This window comes from Lepisosteus platostomus, chromosome 6, assembly GCF_059453375.1.
Source record: "Lepisosteus platostomus isolate fLepPlt1 chromosome 6, fLepPlt1.hap1, whole genome shotgun sequence".
Lineage (NCBI taxonomy): Eukaryota > Metazoa > Chordata > Actinopteri > Semionotiformes > Lepisosteidae > Lepisosteus > Lepisosteus platostomus.
In genome coordinates, this window is record NC_142616.1 from 23,214,556 (window position 1) to 23,240,875 (window position 26,320).

General features: G+C 39.8%; 1 protein-coding gene across 50 annotated transcripts in view; it reads right to left on the minus strand.

The window, feature by feature from the left end:
• Positions 1–370: 370 nt before the first annotated feature.
• ank3b (ankyrin 3b) overlaps positions 371–26,320 on the minus strand; it is a 203,423-nt gene continuing 177,473 nt past the window's right edge. For 21 of the 50 annotated variants that reach the window (XM_088634875.1, XM_088634885.1, XM_088634871.1 and 18 more), the window contains 12 exons: positions 23,480–23,561; positions 14,742–22,373; positions 13,832–13,906; positions 13,235–13,366; positions 11,598–11,741; positions 8,684–9,398; positions 7,699–8,071; positions 6,450–6,530; positions 3,875–3,958; positions 3,630–3,770; positions 2,867–2,951; positions 371–1,717 (listed from right to left, as the gene is read on the minus strand). In XM_088634875.1, the coding sequence (XP_088491001.1) occupies positions 2,886–2,951; positions 3,630–3,770; positions 3,875–3,958; positions 6,450–6,530; positions 7,699–8,071; positions 8,684–9,398; positions 11,598–11,741; positions 13,235–13,366; positions 13,832–13,906; positions 14,742–22,373; positions 23,480–23,561 (9,525 nt within the window). In that variant the 3' untranslated portion in view covers positions 371–1,717; positions 2,867–2,885. The remainder of the gene's footprint in view (positions 1,718–2,866; positions 2,952–3,629; positions 3,771–3,874; positions 3,959–6,449; positions 6,531–7,698; positions 8,072–8,683; positions 9,399–11,597; positions 11,742–13,234; positions 13,367–13,831; positions 13,907–14,741; positions 22,374–23,479; positions 23,562–26,320) is intronic. The other 29 variants (XM_088634897.1, XM_088634896.1, XM_088634912.1 and 26 more) reach the window with 14 other exon arrangements.

Here is a 26,320-nt window from a genome sequence, read left to right on the forward strand (position 1 = left end):
ATTCTAAAATTATTGTGTCTGGTGAATTAACATTTATTTGGATACATTTGATTAAATCAGTGATGTCTCCAAGCTAAAGAACCTCCATCCCCATGCTTCAAAGATATAAAAAGGCAAAATACAGTGACACTAACTGTTTCATGACATATTGTTGGTCTTTTGTTGACCTATGCAGTGATTTCAGTATAATGTATCCATGTTTTATTGTTATATACAAATCACAAATTTTGTAAGAGGGCTATTTTTTCAAATTAAGAGAGCCTACTCTAATCTAATCTAATGTAATACAACAGTTCTCCAAAGTAATATGCTATTAAAAAATGCTAGATATGTTATATACAGATTCTCAACTCTAAAATGAACACACAGCTTCAGGGTTTAAACACAATTTATTTTATGCTTAAATAATCAACTAGATCATCCAGTGTTTGTTGTTTGTTTCATACATATGTTATTAGAGCTACTATCAATGAATGCTTTAGGTGATTTCATATGAATAGATTCAACAAAAGGAAATATTTCACCAAAACCCAAATAAAAACGCCCTTTTTTAAACCACAGCAGCCTTAGAAACCTATTAATACACTGCTAGAATGATTACAATTAATCGGCTTACAGAAAGACTTCTACATCTTAAAGCCAATACACATGATACAGGTAAATTTTACAGCGTGCCAGTCTAGCATATACATTCGGATCAATTCTCTCTCATAGTGTTTCTAGCCTAAGCCTTCAGGAGCTGCCCTTTTAGTGTAGATTTGCAAGCAGTAACCCTTCTATAAGCAGGAAAATGAAGTCCCTCCCTCCCCTGATTCACATGTTGATGTCTCCAGGATATTTTCTTTAAAAAACTGGCAATAGTGACAAATGTAAGGGCTATGTGTGTACACAGATAAAAGTTGTTATATACTGTTTGCAAACTTAGAAAAATCGTAATTAAAATAAGGTGAATCGCATGCATCAAAATATTAGTACTCTGAAGAAATGTTTTCACAGAACTACAGATATTCCCATTTTGAGAATTATTTAAAGTCGCAGTAGATTTAAAGAAACTTCCTCTGGTAAAATCAAGCTAGCATTTTTTTTTTAATGTACAAACATTATACCTGCTAATAATTATACAAGAATTTGTGAAGTAACACTCAAACCTTCCTTTAAAATTGGAACCATTTCAACATCGCCATTCAATTCCAATGCACTTTAAAGTTCTTTTAAGTCAGTGCCTTCACAAGATGTAGGCTACTTATTTGAGAATTTATACAGTGTAATTTATATACAGCAAAATCACTGATAATCTTGTTAAAAAGAAATGAAACAGCATTTTACACCCTGACATTATGGGTCCGAGAAAAATATAAGGCGAGTGTAGAAGGTGATTCAAAAGTGTTCCTCTGTTTTCACCTGCCGGTCAGCTTTCGTGCCATCGTTAATCACAGTAATTGCTTGCTTTGCCATTGTTGTTTTTTTTATTTTCAATGACATGCCTCAACTTAAGAAGTCTGATTGACACCATGGCACATCTTGTTTTTAATTTAACACTCCAGGTCATTGAAATAAAGTGAGTTTTCATGCTCATGCTAAATCAAAAAGTCCTCTTGCGTAATACCATGCGTTAATGTGGAAGCTGCAGACACACTTTGAATTCTGCTGATTTTTGTAGATGGTCAGCTGTGATTTCCAGTCATCTCCTCACAGGACACTAAAAAAAGTTGCACACCTGAACAGACACAACAAAAACAGATTATTAAAATCAGAAAGCATTTTTCTTTATTGCCATAGCACAATCAATACATATTACAATCCCTGTATACAGCAGGCTGTGACCAACGTAACTGGCCAGGATTAGCTGGAAACTCCCATAAACAATAAAGTATTGCATAAAGATTACATATATTATATATAAATATGAAGCACTCCTTATTCGTGCTGTTCCAGATTTATAGTACCTTTAATATTTGCTTTAATATTTCACTTCTAACACTAATTTTGCAATATGTGGTAAAATATTCTTTGCAATTAGTTATATTTCTCACTGCCATTGTTGTTCAAAAAGTCTCTTGATAGAGCAGAGCAAACTCACTTTGCTACACTACCCAGATTCATCATAAGACCTTAAGAAATGAGAAGAAGCACGTATAGCTTGTTAAATAGTTGGTAGCTAATTGATCCAAGGATCCAATGACACCCTTCTTGAAAGAAGCCAGGGTATTGACTTCAACAACATGGTTGGGTAGCTTGTTCCATACTCCCACAACCCTTTGAGTAAAGGGTTCGTGGCTATAAATCCGCCTTCTTTCTACTTCTCCGTTAATAAAATAACATCATAAACCATACTTATCATGTCCTTGTACCAGCAGCAGAATAATAACCTTCTCTTTAAGACCTGTTACACTCCTGCACACAAAGGGTGAGCAACATCATCCAAGTTAGATGGTGTTTCGTCAATGTGTATCTGTTCAGTAGGCAGAATTCACCCCTGTGTCACCCCACAACCCTTTGCATGAATCATTTATTTTTCTAACGCTTCCCAAAAGGCTTTGATACCCCAGCCAATCAAACAGTGCATTCTGAGTAATCTAATTCCCCTACAATAGCTCTGACTAAGCAGGTCAGTAAAAGGATTAGCTGTACAATGAGAAAGAGTATCTAATCTTCTTCTGGTATGTTCTTCTTTAGCAGTGTCTGCATGTTATCTGTGGAAGCGTATTTCAGTTATACTCAAATACATCATGAAGCTGGGTTTAGTTATAATTCACAGAACCACAAAAGAGAAGAGATGTTTGGCTAGATCAAAGCAAATATTTTAGATTCTATTTATATATATTTTTTTAATCTACTTTAATAGCCATGCTGAACCTTCACCTACCAGAAGAGCACCATGACTATTATGAGTGGATCTTTTTCTCTGTGTTTCTGACTTCTTTCTTTTTCATCTTGTGTCCTTCTCCGTGCTGTAATAGAGAGAACAGAATATTAGGGATTTTATTGAGTGGCCCCTCACGTGTGTTCACAGGACTGAAGAAGAGACACGACAGCCACCTGACGGATTCACACTTGTTGGGAAGAATTGGAAATGTATGCTGGAAAAAAAATGATATAAAGCCTCAAAACACAGTTAAACCACAGCAGACCATAGCCTGTTAGAAAACCACATTGAGAAATCATGTCATACCAACAAAACAAAGCATTCCATTATTTACCTGAAAAAAAATCTAATTTTGCAAACAGTATTTTAAACGTCACCCACTGCAGAAAATATATGCCATGTTATGTTTAGGATATATGTCGTTATAGTATGTTATGTTAGAATATTTTACACATTACAATACAATTGCTATTAAAAAATAGCATGATTCATCACACAGGGTGCAAATTATAAATAAAACATCTAGCGTTCTTAACTGAAATTCAGTTTTATAAATGTTATTGAGCATTTGTAATTTAGAGTTTCAAAAGTGCCCATGGCAGCATATATTTTCTTGCATACTGTAAATGCAGAAATACCCACTAGCAGCCTAACCACAGCAAACTCAAAATGGCACAGACATTCCAATAGGAAAAACAACGGATCAAACAGAATCCAACAGTCTAGCAAGAGACACTGCAACCAGTTCCCAAACTCTGCCAACCTCCTTCACAGTTTGTCTTTCTGAATGTTTAAAGCACTCCTCCTCTAAGCTCAGCGGTTGTTTGGAGTTCTCATCCTTTTTCCCTTTTTCACGGTCTTTGTCCTCTGAAGCAACCACACGTCGGATAACTTTTCTGATAACCTGAGAGGGGGGAAACATTCACAAGAACATGTGCCACTGCTCTCACACAAAAAGGAAGTCAAATGGGAGTAGAGAATCTTAAGAGAACACTGATTAGACATTACTTTTCTTGTAATGATGTTACCATCCTCATCTGTGAACTGCTCCTCTGTGACTGATTCACCAGGAATGTTTTTCGCCTGCTCTCCCTAAAGAATGCATAACAAAACACGTGATGTATTCACCCATCATGCTCTAAATGTTTTAGACACTTTAAAACTGCAATCACACACACCATCAAATCCATTCCCTTTAGGATCACCACCTGTTGGTTGCGAGCTCTTGGTTTTATTTTGTCAAAAGAAAAGGCAGAAACAGATAACACTACATAAATGGCCTCCTGAGGCACAGGTTGAGCTCTCTGGTCATGGGTTTGAGCGTGGGGACAGGAATTCTCCAGGCTTGCTTGTATACAATTGGCTTAACACCACCATGGTTAGACTGAGATTTGTCAGGCAGGGCTGGTAAAAGCCTAATGGACAAGAGCTGGGAATTGTGGGTTTAAGCCCCAAGGGGGGTCATACATAATCACATGTTTTTAGAAGTATTCAATACCCTCAAAGGCTTTGACAAAATCAACCCAGCAAATTTCTTCTGAATGAACTGTGAAATGAACAAATGGAAACTGCAGTATGTGGAACCTACAGTATGTGGAAGTGCATTTAAAACTAAGAACAGGAGGCACTTTTTACCCAAAGGATTGTGGGAGTATGGAACTAGCTACCTGGCCATGTAATTGAGGCTGATTGCCATGTTAATTGCCATAGCTTCTTTCAAGAACCACCTAGGTGAGATCCTTGGATCAATTAACTACTAATTACCAAACATGCTAGACGGGCAAAATGGACTCTTCTCATTTGTAACTGTTATTAAGATTGTATGGCTCTCAGCAGCATCAGCAACACTTGTAGGCATGTGATGCTGTAGGAGAGGGATGGACCGCTTTTCCAGCTGGCTCTGAACCTCCAGTAAGGGGCTGTGTTTCCTGCAACATACTAAGGGACAAGTGCTTGAATTTGGGTAGGATGAAGAGTCTGCCTACACTTCTACATCCTCAGGATTGTAACATAATGATGATTGCTGAAAATAATTCTAAATTAAAAATTCCCAAGATTTCCGATTTTCAGACAAATGGACAAATAAATACGAGGCATTTAAACATTTTCTACAAGTCCATTTCCCTTTCTGTTGATAATTTCAGATTGTATTAATGATTTAAAGTGAGCAAACTGCTAAAGCTTAGAATTTTCTGTCCACGTGACAATTAATGAAGGTATGTTCTCCACCAAAAACATGGATCAACAATTGTCTGAATACGGCTGTTTGAAACATGTGACTCTGATTTTGTATTGAACTATATTGGTGTGATTTGCAGCAGAAAACTCTCAGTATCAGCTAAGAGGATGTGCAAAACAGTAGCAAGTAAACATACAGCCAAAATAGGCTTATAAGACTGAAAAAGTGAAATATCTGGCACATTTTAGAAGCTCTCAGTGGTAAAAAAGCAAATTAAACACTAGTTTTCGCACATCCTTAGAATGATTACAACAATGGAAAGCACCTGCTTCTTTTCTCTGTTTACACTGACATTTAAGATGACTGTACTTATATACTTTATTGTCTACCTGTTCTTTGTGTTCCTTGTTTTAGCAAATTGCTGCATTAGTTACAGAAGGGTGTTGTTTGTATGTTTACACCAATTGCCATAGTGTTGAGTAGCAACAGGGAGATCTGCCAAAAAATATTAGTCAGTAGAATATGGCACCATGCTTGCTCTGATCTGGAATTCTTGTGTTGAATTAAGTATTAAACTAAAATACACTCATCACATGGTTTCTGAACATAGCATCATCCATTAAAAAAGCTCTGTAGTATAGGTTACCACTGACTCAATAGTTAAAAAAAGTTAAATATAAAAATATGTTTTTGAGTTGTTACTGTACATGTAGTATAAGTTTACAAAGTTTTGTTTTAACCCACAATGTTTTTGTTACCATGCTACATTGGAAGTTGGATTCAGGGCATGGCACACCATAAGATACCACTGCTGCTCCAGAGCAAGACAATTATTATATTAGTTATTCTGAGAGGCTTGTGTAGTATTGTTGTTAAATGGAAAGTACTCTTGCATGGCTATGTTTTTCTGACAAATCTGTAAGGGACTAGACTAGCATAGTGTTCAGAAAACTGTATCCCATTCCTAAAATCCTAACTGAAATAAAGAGTTGTCATGGAAACATAAAAGCTTTTTTTAAGATGATTCTTACTTAATAAAATCTTTATACGGTGAGGCGGTGAGATGTCCTGAAATGTTTAGTTCATTAAAACACATTTCACTGTTTTTTTTTTTAATTCATGCTCTTCTTTGTGACAAAATATTCAGAAAAAGGTATGCCCCCCTCAAGCATTCCTGAGCTGCTCAGTAATAACAATGATAAAAGAATGGCTCAAAAAGCAAGAACAAACACCGCAAAGCTGAAGTTAACCGTATATCTCACAGGCAAGTTCTAAAAGATGCCTGAAGCAGAAACAGCCAAAACCACAGCAAAGAGAACTACACATTGCTGAAACTGTCAGGACAAGACAGACAGTTCTGAGTTCACACAGAGGGGCATCAAACTAACACCAACCACCGGATACCTTTAAAATGACTCGCCGGCGAATTACTCGAGTGGTGACAGTCCGTTCTTCATCCGAGCTTGATTCACTATCTCTATGTTCCTGACAAATGCATTTCATTACTGTTATTCACACACTCTTTAACAGAAGAGAAATCATAACCGGGTGATGTACAGTCGATAGCATTGCATGTGCCAGTTGCTACAGCACATGTTGTGTAAGTTTACAAAGTTGTTATGTAGGATTAAAATGGTGCTAGATGTGGCTGATATAAGTTCTTCTGGTTTTTTATGTGTTTAGTTTGCAAACCACAAGAATTAGCAATCCTTGACTTGAAGCACACTAATTTCTTCACTATGGCTGTAAAGAAAACCTTGCCAATGTCAAGAAAATAGGATGCTAATTCAACGCAGAATGCAGCACACATAACAGGAGGTATGGTTTGAGTATTGAGTATTCATATTTTGAGTGCTGGCCCTATTAAGATCCATATCACTTCACCAGCAGCCACACCACAGAATATTTATTGAAAATGCAGAAATGCTGTTAAACCCACATAAAATATAACACACTGAAAATTTTCATTTTTGAAAACAAGCAAGCAGATAATATGAAATGCATGAATTAGTCAGATGAGGTGGATAACAGTGATATGAAGATTAATATAAGAACTGACAAAGGCTTGAACTTTCATTCTTTACAGTAGTTTAGGAAATTAAAAGAATAAAACCTGGGAAGTTAACAAGTTGTCTTCTGCTTGTCAAGAGGACTTTTTAGCTCAGTAGGAGAACTTACTCTCAATTCACACATTAAACACAAGGCAAGAAAAAAAAAAGTTAATTTGCTTTGTTTCTTAAAAACTATTTTTCAGCAAGGCTTCTGGATTCCCTATGTAAAATAGACCTTTGTAAAATTAAAAATAAATTCAGTCACTGTCAAGCATAAGAGATGTTCAGACTGTTCAGATGCAGAGACCAATTAATTGTGGGACTAAGGTTACACACTTGTATTTATCAGATTACTGTAAAAAATGTAAAGGATTAATTAGTGTCACAAATACCCAGGTCACTGGCTGTAAATAAACAATGCAGGAAATGTATTGTCTTCATATTTAATGCTATATTTATGTTATTTGTATTTTTTGCATTTGGTTTTATGTTAACATGTAGAACACATTACTATAAAATGCAGAAACACATTCCCTGTTCCTAGTTAAGTGGATCTAAAACATGTTGGAGCTGTGGTTTTACAAACACAGAAGAAGCATTACCTGCACTTTGTGCTCAGATGTGTAGGAGTCTTCTTCTTGAAAGCTTGGTCCAGCTCTGCCATCTTCTGGGGAGTCAGGGCTCATCCTCTTACTGCTGACTGACCCAGCGATGCCAACCCCCTCCATGCCGGGCTTGTTGTCCGGGGGCAGGGAGGGGTCAGGCCCGGTGTGCTCTTCAGTGCGCAGAGGACCCTTCTGGGCCTTCTGCCGGCCTGGCTCTTTGAGGGCCTGGCCTTTCGCCCTGCTGGCAGGCTCCTGCGCCAGGGGCACCGTCCCTGTTGGAGATGGGAGCTCCACATGCTCGCCATTCTGTTTGGGCTTCCCTGCTTGTTCCTTTGAGGATGAGGTAACGGAGTCGCTGGACTGCTCTTGGCTGTAGGACAACATTGAAAGCCACTTAAAAAAAACAGCATCCCAGTGCTTGAAAGATAATCACTAATGCAAAGTACATGACATACTGTATGGTAGCCTGAACTTTGTGTAATTAATTAAAATGGACTTTCATCATATACATGCAAAGTATTGATATTACCAATCAAATCAATTGATAAACTATTTGTTACTGACAAATATGGAATTTTTGGTAATGCTTCAGGGTCAGGACCAAATTCCAATACTGTAGTCATTTCAGCTGAAAATTAACCACGTCATGGCAGAAGCTCACCTAAAATAAGGCAAAGTTGTTTGTTTTCAGTAAAATGTATTAAACTCAATAAACCTTTTATTCCCATGTGTATTAAGAGAAGGTTTTCATTGTATATAAAATGCTCAGACTCATCTAATTTCCAATGGATAATCACCGCTGATCAGTAGTGCTGTTCATAAGAATGTAAAGTGATTATGCATTAGCAGAATGACCCACACTTTAAATAAGCAGTTTCTTCTACTTAAATGATATTCTTCTACTTAAAAGTATAAAAAATAATTAATTTAATTTACCAAGAATTGAAACAAAGAGAATCAGATAGAAGATAAATATTTATACCTGTTTTCCTGTCGATTTAGCAAGTCAGAGCTTAAACTACGACCTGGTGTAGGCGGCTCCACGTTAACACTTGAAGTCTCACTGTGCCAACCTGGAATTGGAGACATGTCTGTTTCTGCCTGTTGTACTTGTTTCAGATTAGCCTGCACACTCTCCTCTGGCATCTCCTTGCCCTCCGACCAAATATCTTCCAGCTGTTCTTGCATCATTTCCTCCTCTTCCTCCTCAGAACCAGACTGACTGCCCTCCTCCTCTGCAGTGACCCCGTGATATGGAACTGAAGCACGCGCCCATGGCTGCCAGCTTCCTTCTGGGCGATCATCCTCTTGCTGCAATCTTTCCAAAAACACACCTTGCTCTTTCACAACGCCTTTGTCTTCCTGTGCAGGGGGGGTGACTGAGTCGGGGCTAGTGTCTGTTTCCTCTTCCTGTTCACAAGCCTGAGTCTCGTCTCTGCTTTCGCCGGGCACTGTCCATCTCCCCAGTCTGTGGTCATCCAGGGAGGTGTCTTCTGCTGTGACTTTGGGTGGCTTGGTGGCAGCTGAAGAGCTTTGCAGTTGCTGAGACAATGACAGATTGCTGGGTCTACAGGGGTTTCTAAAGGGAGAGTCTACACTAGGCACATCGCTAAAAAAATCATCATTCCGGAGTGGGGTGGGTGGTTCATAGCGCAACTCAGTGGGAGTCTGCAGTTCCATTTGGATGTTGTTGTAACCTGGGTAAAATAACACAATTGGACTGATATGGTGCAACACATTACAGGAACCACACATGAGATGCATGAATCAAATCATAAGCGGACAATGTCAGATGGAGTTATCATGTATATATGACGTGTCAGGTGATGCTCAAATTTGGGATTTAAAAAGTAAACACTATGAAAAGCATCAGAATAATAAGATATACAGCATTTCTCTGGGAATTTGCAGTCTGAGGAAATGTGTATTTTGTGGCTCATGGACTCATGCAGATGGCTGGCCCTTTTAAGAACACACGTGCTATTTTTAATCTTGTTTAAATATTAGTAGTCTTTAAAGGGCACGGCTATTGGATGCATAATGCATCAGCACTATTGAAATTATTATTTGTATGCATTCTAGGAGTTTATTTTAACTGTATAGGAAAAGCAGAGCCGAGCAGATAACTAACCGAGCACATTAATAATAATGTGCTTGAAATAATCATAATGTGAAAGTTTTTGATTTTTCAGCATGTTGACCACAAAGGCAATGGGAGCTGAAGGACAGGAAAGATGAGGAAAAGAAATAACTAGATGTAGGCTTCAGGAACAGAGGGCCGGAAAAAAGGCAGCAACCGAGGGGAAGAGGAAGGAGATCTGGGGGACGAGGGGGTGCCAGGAGAACAAGGAACTGTCAGGCAAACTGAAGAGACGAAACAAAGGAAGAAGGAGAGAGAAACAAAAACACAGGCGACATGAGCAAAGATGAGTCTGGATGCGTATGAAAAGGCAGTCTTGGCGATTCGACCGGAAGACTCGGACGTCATGATGGAGAGAGCTGAGCAGGCTGAGCAGGCTGAGCCACTGCGAGCCGGGGGGCACAGAGGGGCAAGGACAGCCTGCTGTTGTGGCCGAGCTCTGTCTTTGGGCTGCAAAGAGGGAGTGTCGGAAAGGATTGCCAGTGCCAGAGGAAGATGGAGGTGGTCTGGTTTTGCAGAGGAAGCACAGTATTTGGAAGGGTCAGAGAAACAGGAGAGGCAGGACCAAGCAGATCTAAGCCTAAAAAACAGGAAGACTTTGCCCCTTTACCAAAGCTGTACTAGAGCAAGAAGGCAATAAAATGTATTTTATCCTACAGAAAAAAAACAGAGGGAAAATCTACCTGTAGAAAGCAGTGTGCAGCAGCATGCGAACAAAGCATTTTGGTTTTCATAATTATGTTTTCATGTACGGCACTTTTTGCTATTTTGAGAGCTTTATCAAATGACAAAGTAGGGTTTAGTTATTCTCTTAAATCCAATTTCATACAGGGCCTAAAGATTCAAACCCAAGAGGTCCAATGTTTATCATCCCAAGTATACATATAAACATAACTATTGTGGAACCAAACACTGTTGAAAAAGCATCATGCTTTGAAGTATCATGTACAGTATAATAATAACGTTTTCTTGCATTTATAGAGCGCTTTACAGTACATTCTGAAAGGATCCCAAAGTGCTTTACATGTAGGAGGGGCCACCTTCATCCACCACTGAAGTACACCCCCACCATAAGCTGCCCCACTACACAGCCAAGAAGTGAGAAAGCTTTTCCAATTAAGTTAAGGAGGTACGTTAGAGAGCCAGATAGTGCAAGTGTGAAGTGGAATTAACCCAAGACCCAAGGTTTACTCACTTTGTCTTGAGAACAGTACCTCAAGACAAAAGGGATCTTTAATGGCCAACAAGTCAGGACCTTAGTTTAACTTCTCACCAGAACAGCGGCACCTAGCACCACCTATGGCACAGTGTCCCTGGTTTCCATGCTGGAGTATAGGTTTGCCAAATTGGGATCAGAGGAAAGAGCACCTCCAACTGGAGCACCAGCTACAGTTGTAGCAGCAAACCTGGTTGTCCATGGAGGTCTCCTGTCCTGGTACTGACCAGGCCCAGCCTTGCTTTGCTTCTGAGATCTAATGAAAGCAGGCTACCAGGTGGTCATACTGCTGTATGTTATCATGTTTTTTTTTCATTTGTAAAAATGGAGAAAATAAAGAGGAAACAGCATAATCACTAAAAAAACATCAATAAATTGTTGATAAGTGTAGGCTGTGTTTCTGTGGACATTTTGAGACTGGCTGGTTCAATTTGGCAACACAATTGATGCTAACATTTTCTTTTTTCGGAATTGTTCTAAAACAGGTAGCTGAAGAGGTAAAGGACAGATAGAGTTCAGCTAGATGGAGCTAAACTTTACCATCAGCCTGATCCAGGAAAACAGCGCTATCATCTGCAAAACTTCTTGTGCCTGAAATGTTACCATAATCAAATATTGGCCCTTCCAGCAAGGTCACAATATCCATCCGATTGATCTTTGTCAGCACTGCAGTTAAGGCATCAGCTAAAACATAGAAAGAGGAAATAATGGTTAATAGTGTTAACACTGAATGTTTAAAAAAATAATTGTTTTTCTCAGGTAAAATATTCCATGGATGGCACAGTGATGCAGTAGTTGGCATTGCTGCCTCGGCAGCATTGGGGCTGTGGGTTTAGGTCCAGATCTGGGGTGCTATCTACATGGAATTTTGTTTATTCTCCCCCATGTCTGTGTGCATTTCCCCTAGGTGCTCCAGTTTCTTCCCACTATCCAAAGCCGTCCCCTGCTGTGAGTGTCTGCGTGTCTGTGTGTGCTCTGCAATGGACTGGTTTCCCACCCAGAGTGCATCCTGCCTTGTGCCCATTGCATGCTGGGATAGGCTCTAGCTTCCATATAACCCTGTATTGGATAGAGCTCTTAGAAACTAGATGGATAGAACATATATGGCACCTGTGATCTATGGGACATCTGGTCCTGTCGCTAGACACCTGTAGAATATTTAAGCTATAATGAACCATTTGGTTACCTCACAATGTTGATTCACTCATATTATGTTAATACCTTACTGACACTTTCATTTGAGTCTGAAATGAATGGCTTCCATCTGTCTACTGTGGAACCTTTCATTTCTTCCTATGGGACTGAAGTCCTCCACCACTTGTAAAACATTATTGAATGGTACATTGTGGTGATTTAAAGGGCACAAGTAAGTCTCTGATGTAACTGAACATGTGTTCAGCACAATATCATACAAGTGCTGCACACTAAGAGAAAACTGTAGTTTATTTTTACTATTCAGTATGATGATGTTAAATTATTTGGAAACAAGGCCTAAAGCATTCACAAAACTATTGCCAGAGAATAGACAGAGAACTCTGAAAAATTACCATGTTCACCTTAGCAGAAAAGATATTTTGTTACAAGGTAATACAAACACTATTCCACTTAAAAACCACAGAGATAAAATACAAATTAAAGATGTGAAATCATTAAATACAGAGCAAGCATCACACTAACAGATATGTAGTCTCTGTCAATCATTTAAATTTGGACTTCATATTGCTTTGATGGGCAGTGAGACAGGCAGGTAACATCCCCTGAGCCGAGCACAACAGATCCGGACTTATTGAACTGCAGAGGTAACATCTCTATTCTCCTCTGACGAGCAGTAAATGGTTTTAGCCACCCCAGCAAAATCTGATGGATAACTGGTTAAGATATGAAGCTTAAACATTTTATAATTATTTTCCAAGAATTCAATAAGGTAAGAGCTCCAAGGCTTTTGGATTTCTTTCAAAATATAATTAAGCGTGTCATAAATAGGCCACAAAACCTGCTAGAATATTAAATACCCTCTTTTGACTTTCCTTACCCAGGTACTGAAGGAGCTTCTGTATGTAAACAGGAGGAAGAATGTTTTTGCCCACTGTTCTTTTGAAACACATCAGACTAATGCAGTAAAACCTCTTAGCTGTACAATATTGATTACTGAAAGGACAGGAAAGGGAAGCACTTACTTGTAGCATTTTTACCATCTCTGCTAACCCATTTCTTTAATAACATGAAACTCTGTGTTGTCAATGAGTTAGGGTTCTCCACTCGAATCTGGTTTATTTCATCCACTGAGAAATTCATTTCTCTGGCCAGCTCTGCAACACATTAAAAATAGATTAGAAATCCCTCACTGCTATGGGTGTGCAGTGCTGCAGTGCAGGCTAGTTTACAGACTGCAGATGGCACTCCCCTGTCACTGGCATGTTCTTGTTCTTTCCAGCACAAGCTATTCTAATTGCACCAATACAGCATGTACAGTATATATACAATCCCTTGTTCATGTTTCAGGTTTAAGACTGACATTAGGATTTGAAAAGAATGAAAAGCATCATATAACGAAAGAGTAGCAAAAGCCACTTCCCTAGAAAAATACATTCTAAACAAATCAAAATATTAAGAAAAACCCATGCAAACTCCAAAACAGTTGCATACTAAATTAAAATATACACGCACATTGCTCAATCTGTTTAGTAGGGTTTTTTTTGCCAAGAACTGCAGGAATGCAATCTAAAAACTATCCTTTAGATGGCGATGTTCCTCGTGGTTTTCATCCAACTTACCAGTCCAGCTCAGACCCAGGTGATCGGCTACAATCGCCATTCTCAAGTCAGTTCTGTCACATGGACTCTGCGGGCCTGTGATGGAGAATCAGAAGATTAGGATTCCATTTTGTGACTTAGTAGTGGATGAATAAAAAGAGACTGTAACCTTTTCTGGCCAAAGACACGGATTTATAAAAAACAGATCAAAACAAAAGACTTGTTTTGGCTACACCTAGGTAAATAATTTGCCATTGTTGTCACTAAGGCTCAAGAGAAGAATGTCTAATATGTTTATGCCATTTATCCAGATAGCATAGTATAGAGACTAAAATGTCAGAATGCTTAACATACACCGTATAAGCACATCACATTTTAGTCTTTTGCCAGGCAATGGCAAGAAAAGGTAATACAGACACTTTAATACAGACTGCTATTTGTTAAGTACTCACTGGTGCTTGGGTTAGATTTGTGATTATGTATCCTATGAATCTATACAGGCAAACCCTTTTAGAAAAAAAAACAAACAAACAGCAAAACAAAATGAAAAAAACAATAGAGTTGTCTAAGGTTTTAAATCTGTGGAGCCTTATGTAAAACTAGGTGGTTTCACAGTGTAAATGGAACTAGACATGCTGACGACCTGTGTGCTCTGCTAGTGCTGTGTGGTTTGTGGTACAACTTAATGCAAGTCGTAGCTGCACTCTCTCTAAGCCGCACAGAGACAGACTCAGTAGCGCTCCACAGGAGACTAATCAGCTGTTCAGTGCACCAGTCACTCTAGCATGCTGAAGTAACTGACAACTTTGTAGAATCTGATAGGACAGTACACACAGATGACAATGACAGAATGACAGCTACAGTTAAGTCACGCCACAAGCAATCACAACGGGTCATGCACTAAGATCAACAAGTGTAAAATTTTACAAACTAGGCTTGATCTCCACGATGTGAGCCACGTGAGGCCCAGAAACCTGACTGCCTTCATTTCCATCAGTCCGCCTACTTCTCCTTCTCTCACTGTTGGCCTTTTCAACCTTTGATTTTAAAGGCGCTGCCTCAGTTTTCAAGTCTCTAGCAGACCTCGATGTAATGGATGGCTGGCATACTTGAGCGGCTTCTGACAATGAGGCGTTTCTTGACGTGCTGTCTTCATCGTCAGACAGTTCTGACTGCATCTTTTTCTCTTCATCAGAGAGGCGGTCCACAAGCTTTAAAGTCTCACCACTAATATTCTTAAAATATTCAATGGAGCGTTTACAGACCTCGCTCAGATGATCTCTGCCTGTTTTACTGGCTGGGGGGCTGCTATTGCTTGTTCTGTCCTTAACTGGTAATCTGGAAGGTATCTGCTTGACCCTCTCTTTCTCAACCTTGCCTGACCGGGTCACTATCTGCACGGTAATAGGAGGACTAACATTACTTTTACTAATACCTTTTATTGGAATTCTAGATCTGGGCTCCAAAGTAGCACTAGGGTCTGCTCTTTTCCGTGCCTCCATTTTAGAAACGTGTTTCAGCTTCTGCTTTCCTGCTTTCTGGGCTGTACTTTGCATATGTGGTGTTGGCTTTGAGGCCTTAATTGGCAGCCTTGACTTTGGTTGTTTTGTTTCACTTTCCAAGGATTTAGAAGACTCTCTAGTTTGCTCACCCTGCATGCTATTTACATTTAGCTTATCTAAATCCCTATGGAATAGTGCATCTGTCTTGCTGTCATTCTGAACTGATGACTCAGGGGCTGACTGTAAATTAAACACTATACTGTTGCACTGGATGTAGGCTGTTTGGATGTTTGAGGAATCCAGATTATTGTTGTTATTGAAGTTATCTTTTGGATAACCTATTCTTTCTGGTGACCTGCATATATCTGTGTTTCTGCGAGGCTTGGCTCCTGTATGAGCTACTTTGTCTGTGTTTTCTAAAATCTGGCTATCTAAGGTCTCAGCTTTACAATCGGTCACTTCCACAGCTCCAGATTCTTTTTTGACAGTAATGGAAGCAGCAATTCCCATTTTGATAGGGGTGCGTAGTTTACAATCAACTTTGGAGGCAGTTATGCTGCATGGGGAAGTGTCTGCTACATCATCACCAGATGATGCATCCATACAGTGAGCGTTTGCCTGGGTAAGGTCACACTCAGCTGCTTTTGTATCTGCGGGGGCCTCTACTTTTATTTCTATTGTTTTCTCTACTGGCGTTAGCTCTGATGTAACTACACCTGACTTTTTAACCCCTTCCCCTTTGTCCCCTGACTTCCCTTCAGAAGTATGCTCACCAATCTGAAAAAACTGAAGTCTTTCTTCAACAAAATCCCGCTTGCTCATGTCAATTGCACCACTGCGAGTCATCTCAAACATCTTCCCTTCATGAAACGGGAAGGGATTAGGCTCACTAGTTGGTGTGCTTTCGTCAGTTGGGGTTCTGGCAGGGGTTGTATCAGGTGTAGTCGCTTGAGACCTGTCCTCTACAGCTAAGCCAAAAGGCTTAGGCTCTTCATCTTTTATTCTAGTGTCAAAGACTTCATCATCACCTCCTTTGCTAGACCATGGATCAAAGTCCAAGCCTTTTGTTGCAACAGTTTTAAATGGAGTTGCAAACTCCTCCTCTAATTTGTAGCTAAAGTACGTATCAGCAAATCCCTGTCTATCAGGGTGTCTTCCTTCCAAGGTGTAGTTTTGTCCATTTCCATCTTTCTTTTCATCCATTTTTTTGTCAGGAAATTCGCTTTCTGGTTTCGCCTTTTTCCCTTCGTCATTTGTTATTTTTCCCTCTTCCTCAATGACTTCAAGCTTAGTTTGGCTAAAAGAGCGATCGCATGGCTTCAGCATACCCTCAGCCGCCCATATATCTTTTTTACTGTCAGCCAATAGACTATACGGCTTTGGGTCTTGCTCACTCAAGCCATCGTCCTCATCTTGTAGGTCATATCCATCCAGAGAATCAATTTCAGTAGCATCGGTGTCGTGTGAAAACTCTGCAGTCGTTGCAATGGAACAGTCAGTAATGGATTGGTCATTCCCATTTTGTTCAAATTCAAAATCATCTCCCTTTCCAGCACCATTAGTCCCAGACTCCTTGTGGTTTCCATTCCTTTCCTGCTTTCTAGCTTTTGACTTCTGCTCCTCTTGGTCCTCTGGAATTTTGAAGGTGTACTTCTTGAAGGGAATGGGCTGGAAAACGGATTCGTCGTCACTTGAATCGCTGTCTTCAGCTCCGGGTGGCAGAGGAGACGGGGGCTGAACTCTAATAACTGGTTCAGCAAGCAGATGCTTATCATGTTCCTCTTGGAGATTGACTTCCATCATTTCCACCTCCGTTTCTGAGGAAGGTCGAGACTCTGTCTTCTCAGCCTCTGCTTGTTCTGAATCCAGTGGAGGAGGTGGGGGAAATTCAATGTAAGCAACTCTTTTATCTTTTGTTCTTTTTCCAGATTCCTTGTTTTCATTTGTGGACACGGAATTAGAAGGCTTGTTACTTTCCGGCAGGGATTCCTTGAAGGCTTTGCCTTGATCCTCCTCCTCTGATTCTTCAGACACCTCAGGTATGGGACTGGGTTTGCCTGGTATAAAAGCAAAGAGAGAATCTGGAGTTCTGGAGGTGAGGTCGTAGCTCACTTCCTCGGAACTGGGTGTCTCAGGTGTCAGGGGGCTTTTGCCAGAGCTGTCCATAAAGGATACCTGTTCCAATGTGTCATCTTCAGGACTACCTTGGGGAGATGGAGGTTGTTTCTGTTTAACTGTATAAAAAGCACCCCTTGTTTCCTGCACAGTTCGGCTTTCCTGACTAACAATTTTTTTGTAACTTCCCTGACCACCTGTAGTCTCTTTTTCATACTGTTTGCCTACTTGAACAATGCTAACATAAACAGGTAAAGTTTTTATGTCTTTGAAATTTTCTGCTTTTACAAAAGGTGCTACTTTCTCCATATACTCTACTGGGCTAGGATCACCAAAATCATTTGATAAAGCATCTTGTATTGGACTACATTCTAAAGAATCAGGAGATCTGCTGGTGGAAGACTCCATCTCATCCCTATATGAATGCGTTTCAGGACTAGCTTGGAATCTGTTTTTAGCTAAGGCAGGTATTTGTGAGCCACTTCTTTCTGTGGGTTTAATTAATGTCTCTGGCTTTGATGTTTTTGACTGGTCACTGCCTGAGACACTTGATGGCATTCTGACTGGGATCTGTGATGGACTTGGCTCCATCTTTTTTTTTAAAGTCCTGTTCCTTGTGTCATTATCAACGTTATTACTATCTTCACGAACAACAAGTTCCGTGTAAATAATTTTCTTTGAAGGGAAACTCATTGCCACCTCCTTAGCAGGGGTTCCATTTTTGGAAGGCTGTTGTCCTTTTTCTTGGTATGAAACCACTTTCTGTTTGTCATTTTCTCCATGAACACTATCACCGCTGTCTCTCAACGAGTCATGAACAAGTGTGTGTGTTAATTTTTCCCTCTGTGCTGTGTGGTTAGCATTTCCATTGCTTTCCCAAGTGCGGTACATTTTTTTTTCCTTGTCTCCGTTGGCACATGGTTCGGGTTCTTTGCCGTTCATTCCCGTCAATTGCTTTGATTCTGACGCGGCTTTGCTTGGTACTCTGTCACATGACTGCTTTTGAGCAACTGAAGAAATCTGGGACCTAATAGTATCTGGGCCTGGTGCAGGGGCAGCTTTGCCTCTCTCACTATCTACATCTCTCCAAGGAGTTTCCCCTTCATCTGTGTTATCTGCCAATTTTGGAGTCTTTGCCCCAGCAAAAAGCTGATACACAGGAAGCTTGCTTTCCTGCAGTTTTTTCACAGGGGGCTTGGTCTGCCCCCACTGTGGACCCTTTTCCTGCTTTTGCGCCTGCTGAAACTGCTCTGATTCAAACTTTAGTCTTACAGAACTCACTTTTGACGGTTTTAGCTGAAGGGTTTGGGAAGCCTCACCTGTCTTACTTTGTGGAGCACTGTCTCCCTGTTTACCTTTGTCATCTGTACGTTGTGAAAGCATTCGTCTTTCAGGGCTGTTTGGCAAGCTAGCACATTTCCTTTCATTAGAGCTGCCAAATAATTTCCCCACAGACTGCTCTCTGAGCCTGGCCTTACCCCACTCCTCACTACTTGCTCCATCCTTAAACTGCACCTTTTCAGGACTACTGCTGGTAGAGCTGGGCCCCGATCGTGTTTCCCTTGGTTCCCTCCTGTGTGGCTTCTTCTCCGGAGACTGAAGCTCATCGTTCAATTTCTCTGTTTTGTCACGGAAAAACTGAGATACCTCATTTAATTTCTCTTCTGCTTCTTTTACAGTCCGGTCTACTCTGTCTTCGTATATGAGTTTTTCTCTATTCCTGTCAAGTCTGTCTTCAGTGAAACGCATCCACACAGCATGCTTTGGGCTACTAGGATCTGCAGTATAGTGCAACACTGTTAGCTTGTCATAGTGCTCATCACTGCCAGCAATTTTACCTGCTCCGTTCCCTGATGCGTCCTTTGAAGACTTCAACAGAAATTCTTTCTTGGGGGCGGAGGACATTGGTTCTCTGTAATATCGCTCTGCACCTTGTGTCTCTGAGCCTAGTACACGAGGGTGCTCAGTCACAGAGTCCTCTGTGTCAGAATGAGATATGTCTAACTTTTCAGAAAGCAGCATTTTTTCTGCAAACCTGTAGGACTCTCCCCTTAGCTCTGACAGCTCGTCGTCATGGTATTCAACAGAGTGTTGGCTTAACAGTTTTAACGTTTTATATGAATCGTCAGAGATTAACTGTGCCGAACTAGGACGACTATCTTCTTCCTGGGAGACAGGAGTATTTACTCTGGAAGATTCCAAATAGGAAGGAAGTGATTCTTCTGCAGTAAGCTCCTCCTCTTCCTGTGGCACTTCATCATCTGCATCTAGTCTGTCTGGCAATTCCTTTACACTGTGATCCCCCTGCACATGCTCTTTCTGATAAACGTACATTTCTTTCTCAGGGTGCTTTTTTGTCTCGCGGATGATAACTTCAGTTGGTTCAGCCTTATTACCTTTCTCAATATGAACCTCAATTATTCTTTCTACTTTGGGTTTTGGTTTTATGTCTTTTTCAACTGGTCTTGGCATTGTTTCACTGCCTTTAATAGAATCAGTGGTGGTTTTGTGCTCAAATAAACCAGCCAGTTCTTTGGAAGGATCCCTACCAGATTGGAATGCTTTCATTATGTCACGAACAGACATTGTTTCCTCAATTCTTTCAGATGTGGTCTCTTTGCAGGTGGGTTTATGGTAAACCATACGGGTTGTGGTTGTGATATGGGTCTCTTCTTTGACACACATGCCTTTGCTTACAACAGCCTTGTGATTCTCTTCCTCTGAGTTAACTTTCATTTGAAAAGCCTTAACCTTGTCTTTGATAGATCCATTTGTTTTTTGATCAGATTCCATACATATGGGCGTTATAGATGGCCCTACTTCTTCTAATTTGGGTTCCTGAGTTTCGTCTGAAGAGGGCTCATAGCTTCTTATAACATGGACGACCTCGGTTCGTGTTTCTGTGATAACAGGGGGGATGGGCACATCATGAAATAATGGTTTTGGTCCAGTGCTCTCTGCACTTTGAGGGGCTGATGGCGTCTTTTCGCTTCTTGTTTCAAAGCCACTGTCTGACAGAGGACTCTTATCTTGGTCATGTTGCGAAAAATCATCTGGAGATTCTAATATAGCATCAGTGCCAAATACTGCATCTGCAAGTTTGCATAATTCTTTCTCGGAAGCAGAAGAGCGCATGTTCGAGGGTGGCATTTTAAGCTTGTGCTCTTGCAGCGCCATTGCAGGTTTGAGAATACGTTTCTGTTTTTCTTCCCCCTCTTTTTTCACTTCATCATATCTATACTTTATGTCTGACATTTTAGAAAGAGCGCTAGCACCAATGTCATTTGTCAAGTAATCAACCACCCTTGCTAAATTAAAATCTTTGTCAGAAACAGGTTTTGTTCTAGCTTGGACAGTCTCTGTGTCATAGTTCAGAAGACGTTTCATTGAATTTTCCTGGGCTTCCTCTATTTCATCTTTTGAAAACTCAACCCAGTCATCTTCAGGTGAATTATCTCTAGAAGATTCTCTATTTTCGCTAAATGTATCCTTCTTTAGGATTTCACCCACTTTAACCAGATCCTCCTTGACCTTTTCAACTATTCTAAAAGGTTCCTCATCTTCAATTTTGGGTTCTTTTGGAGGGTCCGACTGGAAGCTTTTACCAGCTGTGCTGTTATCTGTCTGCAGAATGGCAGTCATCCTTATTAAGTCCTCTTTCATTTCTGCAACATCTTTCAAAATCTCCTGACTTGAGGATAAAGAGGATGCAGTAGCTGTTTTAAGGGCTGCTGGGGAAATGAACAAGGAAGATTTGATTGGTGACAAAGTCCTGGAAAAGGAAGACTGTGTCTGTGTGTGTGCTTCTGTGGATGTGGTCTTCATGGGCGACAGGAGTGCAGCTGCTGATTTTGTGGTCTCAGGAGGTTTTTTTAATTGGGGTTCTGGCAAGACATTTACAACTGAATACACCGGTACAGTAATTGTGGCTGATGTTACAGATGTTGTTGCAGAGGATGGGGATCTCAAAGAGGCATACATAGGACTTGTGGCAGGAGGTCTCATTGACTGATAAGCCATAGCTGTCGGAGAGGACATGGTTTTCAGTGGTGCGTAGACTGAAGCACAGGAACTGAAGGCTTTTTCCACCTCCTCAATAGCTGCATTGACACAGGTTGTTGCTGCATGTGTTGTTGTGTGTAACTTTTCTTGCAGAGTTCCTCCAGAGATTAGCATGGTTGATGAAGAAGAAGGATATTTAATTGGTGAAACTGAGCCATTAAGCAGGGCTGTTTCTGTGGAGGTAACTGCAGACTTAACTGGTGAAGACAAAGAGGAAACCAACTTTCCTTTTGATGCCCCAGCAGCATCTGCTGTTGATTTTACAGAGGAAAGGGCAGGTATGGCCTTTATTGGGGAAGATGTAACAGGTGCAGAAGAGGGTATAACAGACTTAAATGGCAAACTTGAACTGTACATGTTAACAGTAGACTTTGGAGATGCAGGGGGGGTCATGGTAATTGAAGACCTTTCCAGTAAAGACCCTGCTGTAGTGACAGGGGAAGTCCTTGAAGACAGTGATGATGCAAGTCCTTTCACAGTGGTAGGGTCAGGAGCCACTGCAGTTTTACCTGGTGAAGACAGTAAGGTAGTGGAGACCTGAAGTGGATATTGGGTTTGCTGAACTACAGTCTTTATTGGCGAGGAAATACTTCTGAATGACCTGATCGGAGAAGCTACATCACTAACAGACTTCACTGATGACGTTGTGGAAGCTCCCAAAGTTGACTTGATTGGAGACGCAGAAGAAATAGACCACACTGACTTTAATGGCGAGGCAGATGGAGTATTGGATGAAGAACTGGATAAGGAACCAAATCCAGATTTTCCTTGTCCAGGGACGGTAATAGGAGCAGCCGACCACGCCTGGTAAGATCTTGTTGAAAAAACAGGTTTGTAAGCGAAACCAGCGGGTAGAGTTCTTGCTGTACTTCGTTCAACTGTTTCTTAAATAATTAAAAAATTAAAATCCAACATAAAAGTAACAAAAATGATTGAAAAACAGAGAGACCAGAGAAAAAAAAATTTGGTCAGTGAGTCTTGTATTATCAAAGAAGGAAGAACAATACATTCATGAGATTTTGAAATGGGAAAATGAGTAGTGAAATAAAATGGAGTGCAAAGAGATGGCCCTTATGGTCCTTATGATCCAATGCAAAATATGGAAGAAAAAAAACCACAACAAAGAGCACTCAGCTACACAATGCGCAAGACAATGACAAACAGAAAAGAAAATGACAAGACAAACAGAGAACCCAGAACAACAAAAACTCTACTCTATTGACTTTTGATGTGCTACATTCCCAGGTCTCTCACTATTTTGTTTTTCTAAAGTGATTTTTATCGGTTTGGTCTAAATGTCTGCTTTAATGTTTTTAATTTTGTTGTTCTGACCAAAAAAAAAAAAGAAATAAAAACTATCAAGCCCCCTTGTACCTGTTTTAAAGCAAAATATATTATGGCAAAACACAGGTTCAAAGACTAGGTTTTAAATCCATAATAACTATGCATGTCATGCAAGACTGAGTACCCTTTTGTGACAGGCATTTGATGTGCAAACTGTGAAGCACCTGGAAGAAAGTCAGTTCGCAATCTTCCATGCATTTTTATTACAAAAATAAAAAATGCTGCACAATCACAAAGCCAATAAGAGCAAGGAGCTTTCTAAAATAAGAAAAACAAAAATTAAAAAGGAATTTTACTTTGAATTTAGACTTAATTTGATATGAATTTGTTGAATCAAAGTAAAATAAGATATGGATTGTACAGTGTAACCTTCTTATTCACAAATGGGATAACAAAAACACTTTTACAGGGAAAACAATATTCAACAAAGTGGGCAAGCACGGCAACTTAAAATTCACAATAAGTCATGCAAAATATATCATGACAGAAACAGGCATGTGGACTTACGGGTTATGTATGGTAGAATTATGCAGAGAACATACATATATATATATTTATATATATGATATCTTAAACATTAACTTTAGTTTATTTCAAGCAATTATTTAAAAAAATTAGTAAAGGTTAGTGAAAATATCACACTCACTCATTGCAGGCTCAGCCAGATAGCTGTAGCGCTTACGTAGGGCTAGAGATGCAAAGGTATGACGGCGCTCTGGTTTTTCAGTCTGCAAAAAAAATCAAAATAAAATACCTATAAAGGTTCTGTGTCAGTAGTTATGTACATTCTTATATATCAAACTGGAATCACCAATATTTATTTTTTCTACACCCATTACATTTCAAATTGTCAAGTGTATTTTTCACATCTCAGCTCGGGGCTACGAATACTGTGAGCACACACACGGGAGAGGAAGACGAAGTGTAGGCAGACTGCTCCGGCCCGCCCACTTTGGAGCCCCTCCGCTTTCAACACGTCACAGGCAACTCAGTCCTGCACTGGACGCTCAACACCGATTGGAGGAGAGATCTGACAATCAATGACAGCACCGCTTGCTGGGCAAGTGCCCGGGAAGCCAGAGGTGTCACTATGTTGCAGGGAGCCGAGAGAGACCTGAACAGCTAATCCCGTCCGACTCTTGGTACTAAGGAATCCTGGTCTCTGTCGGATAGTAATATGACCCAGGCTTGAACCAACAGTCATAGAGCTCAACCGGTGTTTGGATGAATTGCTTCACTGGTCGAGTCACTCCGTAGACCTGTCGTTCCATATCTATACATTTAATATGGATTTCCGTATTCAAAATTATTGCCTCGGTTTACCTGTGTTAATAGATGCTAAGATACATGTAATAAATTGAGCCCTGTGCTCAATACCTTTGTTTTTATTCTATACTTCTATTCTATACTTTCTATAAGTTTAAGATCAAAGTAATATTACCACTATCGGCTGTGAAGGAGAAACCATCATGGTGTCTTATCTAGAAGTGGCTTCATTAGTGGAAGATTTGTTATTGTAGTAATAATCTGCTCTGGGTCTTTCTGGCCTCGTTCACACTTATTAGTGAGGCCCAGATCAATCTTTAAGCCACCTTACATTCTGATCAGTGTTTTTTTGTGATCTCTCATTCACCCTTGGAAATGAAGGAGGCACAGTGCATCATACTTGAGACTGAAAAGCCAGTATAAAATTCAGCAAAGTGCTTTTTGGGAATGTAATCATGTGACATAACCATGATGATATTGGATGATAAAATGATGTAAAAGAAAGTGGTGAGAGCACTTGTACAGATGTGCATAGATCACAGATATTTTGTTAATTTGCAATATTGTGGGTACAACAGAGCCTTGCATAGTATTTACTCCCTCCCAATGATGTGCCATTTTGTTTCTCAACTAACTTCACAGAGCTTTAGCAAGTCTGTAAGGAAGAATGGGTAAAACTTTCACCAGCCTAGTGTGCAATGTTGGTTTTGGCTTATCCATGAAGACTCGTAGCTGTGACTGCTGCCAAAGGTGCTTCTACTAGTCTCAGGGGGGTGAATACTTATGCAATTTATATATTTTAGTTTTTCGCAGATTTCAAGTTTCAAAATATTCATTTTAGAAAATGTATGAACATCATTTATAATTTAAAGTACTGTATATTATTGGTAGGTGGTTTATACCTTTCCAAGGCAATGTGGTACTACTACAATTCAAACCCTTTTGGGGCTCGAAGTTATCTGTGGTTTATTCACCACTTTCATTAACAACTGTTTCTCAGTATTTATATTTCCTAATTTCCCCTTAAGACTTAAGACAAATGAACACAGGCCACAAAATGTCTTCAAAGCCAAACAAGATTGAATGTTTTTTTTTAAAGTGCTTTTTAACATTTTAGGGTTCAGACTCATTACCAACAACCATCTTATGACAATTTTATTGTCAAACATATTCACATCTGTGAATAAATTAATTTAATTATGGTGTCTCTGAGCAGTGCTTAATAAAAGATATCTTAACTGATCTAGATTATGTTATAGCAGTCTACTGTCTAACAATGTATAGGAGCATCAAATGATTTTTATAAGCATTATTGTATGCTAAACAATATATATTTCCTAGATCTGCATTGAAACATATTCATTTGATAAATATACACATTTACCAATCAAGCTTTCCTTCATATTGGCATCCAACTGCCAGACACATGAAACAAGATACATTTTACTTTCCACTTGCACCATTTACTGGACCAATTCCATAAAAAATACATTAATATATATGGTGATGTATCCATACTGTTGAAAACCAAAGCCACAGATTCTATAAGTGCCATTATAAGGGAAACATGAGGAAACTGCACAGGCTTTGCTGGTTTTCTAAATATAATTTTATTCCAGCTTGTTGATGACTGAGAACAACCACGCCAATTCATTATGGAACACACATACCAGTGACTATACTGGAAAATCTTTACATGGGCTATTACAACAGCAAAGCTTTTATTTTAGTTTTAATGGAAGCACTTTGCAACCACAGTAAGTGAAAGTTAGTTATAACTGTAATTCTTTTTGATAGAGTGTAGTCTATAACAAAATATCATGAAGCATTTCTGTCACACTAGTTCAAAATTACACGACACATTATTATACTTAAAAGCTAACCACTGATATTATTAACTATGACTAAAATTATAGCTATTAGTGTTGACAATATTAAATGGCTGTTTCACATGGTGAACTTCACAGCTCCTGTTTATTTTCCATTTTTTTCCATTTTTGCTTGTTGGTGACTTTGGGAGTGTTTTGTTATCTAAGTATTCTTGCTTGTGGTTTGATAGGAAAGGCAGCTCACAATTTAGGTCACATATAGTACATTAGTGCAACTCTGGCTCTGCAATTGCTAACCCTGCGCAGCAATCACAAAGGAGGCCCCGATTTAAGTCAGCTCGGGGCCACCTTAAAACATGAGAGTGAATGGACTAGAGCTGTCCTTGAATAGC